Here is a 2,776-nt window from a genome sequence, read left to right on the forward strand (position 1 = left end):
GCCACTGCACTCCAGCCTGGGTGACAGAGCGAGACTCTGTCTCAAAAAAAAAAAAAGATTTAGATTTTCTAATGATTTAAAAGCCAAGTATCCATAATTTTCTATTAAGCTTAGAGTATGAATGATGCAAATTTACCTGAAAGACAAATATAATGGTTAAAAAATAATTACTAACTTTCTGTTGTCTATTTTAACTTGATTTACTGCATAAATGAAAAATTGAAGAAGCATAATTTTTTAAGACATAAAGTTAACTTGTGATAAAAATAGAATGTCGGGAAGGAAGAAAACCATTAAGTGATATATCTTTATTTATACTTTGGTTTTTATTCTACCCATATTAAAACTCATTATATTATTTGAAGGATATAAATAAACTTATAAAAATGTATGTTTTTCTCTATATAGCAGGCAAAATGCTATAAAAAATCTTCAAAAGATCATTCAAAATTAAATTTCCTAAATTTGAGAGGAGCTAACATGAGCGTGCCATATTTACATTTAACCATTTGAAAGAAACTATTACCTTGTTTTGAAAATTTGATGTAACTAAATAATGAAATAACATTTCTTTAGTTTGCAAAATTAAGGATCAAATTGTTACATTTTACTATTAGAAAGTTATAAAGTAAATAAACAACCAGCACAACATAAAGTAATATGACTATCATATCCTATGATATACTATAGACCAATAGAACCACACTCAAGCAATCATTTTGAATTAATGCATACTTACATGATGGATTGTTTGGAGTTTTTCTATCAATAAACTCATTGAAATTTAAAAGAAATTCAGTGTTATTATCCGATATTTTCAGGTCATTGCAGTAATCTCTGAAAAAAAAAAAACATTTTGACATATTAGGTATTAAAATCGAAACTTTACAGGGTAATTAAACGTAGTGAAAACTCTTTTTTTTTTATTAGCTATAAGACTTTGCAAACCGTTGAGCTTCTTGTAACTTCCATTTCCTCACTTCTATAATGGACCAATACTTTGCCAGTAAGTGGTGATTATAGGCAATGTGAATTAAACATTTGGCCTTTGGACAGTAGGTGCTCATTAAATATTAGGTTTTGGTGTAGCTACTATACTATTATCATTGTATATCACAGATTTAGGAGTCTCATATAGCAATTAAAACAGAAATCTTGGGGCATGGGAGAAAGGGGTGGGAGAGCATTAGGACAAAAACCTAATGCATGCGGGGCTTAAAACCTAGATGACAAGTTGATAGGTGCAGCAAACCACCATGGCACATACATACCAATATAACAAACCTGCATGTTCCGCACATGTATCCCAGAACTTAAAAGTAAAATTTTAAAAAACTGCGTGGAGTTTCATACATACCCAAACGCAATTGAGTGGATATAAAGCTAGTGAAATTTGAATAACATTAGTGGATTGTATTTATGTCAGTTTCCTGGTTGTGATACTGTGTTAAACTTATACAAGATGTTGCCATTGGAGGAAACTGAGTAAAGGGTATATAGGTTCTGTCTGTATTATTTCTTGCAACTGCATGTGAATCTATGATTGTCTCAAAATAAAAAAATAAAAAATAAATAAAAAAAACCCAGAAAATAAATAAAAACTAGAAATCTTAAAGTTCATTACATGTTAACATATTTTAATAAAATATTACCAATATTTAAAAAAAGATTTTAAAAAGTGGCAGTGTTTTACATATTTGCAAATTATCTTTAATTCCTGACAAGAGAAGACAAGTATGTCTCTGCAATCAATTGCAAGATTTTGTTTTGGTACGTAAAGAAACTTTGTCCTCACAGAGATGAGAGGCTTGTTTTTTTCCGGAGATTGTGGCTGTTCTTTTTTTGATAACATACTCAAACTTGTTTATTTGTAATTTATTGATGGGTAGTTGTAACATGGAATGTGAAACAACATTAATAGTTTTTTTTTGTCTTCTCTTACATTAAAATTCCATATTCTTTCTTACACTTTAATCTTTTAAGCATCTGTGATTTTGTAAAATCATAAACTGGTTATTTACAAAATGAGTTGTGTACAACTTCCAAATAATGATACATTATACAATATTGACAAATTACACTCATTATTAAGTATTGGGAAGGTATCATGTACATAGTAGCGTATATAACTTTCCCAAAATTCTAATTTTTGTTTGAAAGCTCAGTTTCTGTCACTGGCAGCAAATACTCTTAGTTGTTTTCTTCGACGTAAAAAGCTCATCTGATTTATTTTTGAGAAAATATCTGCTGAGCATCCAAGTCTGAATAACCATAGTTCTGTAATTTGTTCTTTCAAGTAATGTTACATTAAAAAAATGCAGAAAGCACCTTGTTCCCTTCCTAACATAATCATACAAATTCTGTACTTTTTGAGACATCCAAGTTACTCTGGGATACAGTAGCACTTCTAGTTTTATCACATATAATATTAAAAGACATGCACTCAAGGGGAAAACTTCAATAAAATTTATAATTCTGAAATTGGTAGCATGATGCCTCTAGCTTTGTTCTTTTTGCTTAGGTTGTCTTGGCTATCTGGGCTCTTTTTTGGTTCCATATGAAATTTAGTTTTTTCTAATTCTGTGAAGAAAGTCAGTGGTAGTTTGATGGGGATAGCACTGAATCTATAAATTACTTTGGGCAGTAAGGCAATTTTCATGATATTGATTATTCCTATCCATGAGCATGGAATGTTTTTCCATTTCCTTCCTTCCTTCCTTCCTTCCTTCCTTCCTTCCTTCCTTCCTTCCTTCCTTCCTTCCTTCCTTCCTTCCTT

At 30.4% G+C, this 2,776-nt stretch overlaps 1 protein-coding gene across 1 annotated transcript in view; it reads right to left on the bottom strand.

Moving 5' to 3' along the window:
- The window catches only part of CACNA2D1 (calcium channel, voltage-dependent, alpha 2/delta subunit 1), a 453,354-nt gene that overhangs the window by 27,850 nt on the left and 422,728 nt on the right, over positions 1–2,776 (bottom strand). The window contains exon 26 of the mRNA XM_011986113.1: positions 740–837. Within this exon, the coding sequence (XP_011841503.1) occupies positions 740–837 (98 nt within the window). The remainder of the gene's footprint in view (positions 1–739; positions 838–2,776) is intronic.

This window comes from Mandrillus leucophaeus, unplaced genomic scaffold, assembly GCF_000951045.1.
Source record: "Mandrillus leucophaeus isolate KB7577 unplaced genomic scaffold, Mleu.le_1.0 Scaffold293, whole genome shotgun sequence".
In the NCBI taxonomy this organism is placed as follows: Eukaryota; Metazoa; Chordata; class Mammalia; order Primates; family Cercopithecidae; genus Mandrillus; species Mandrillus leucophaeus.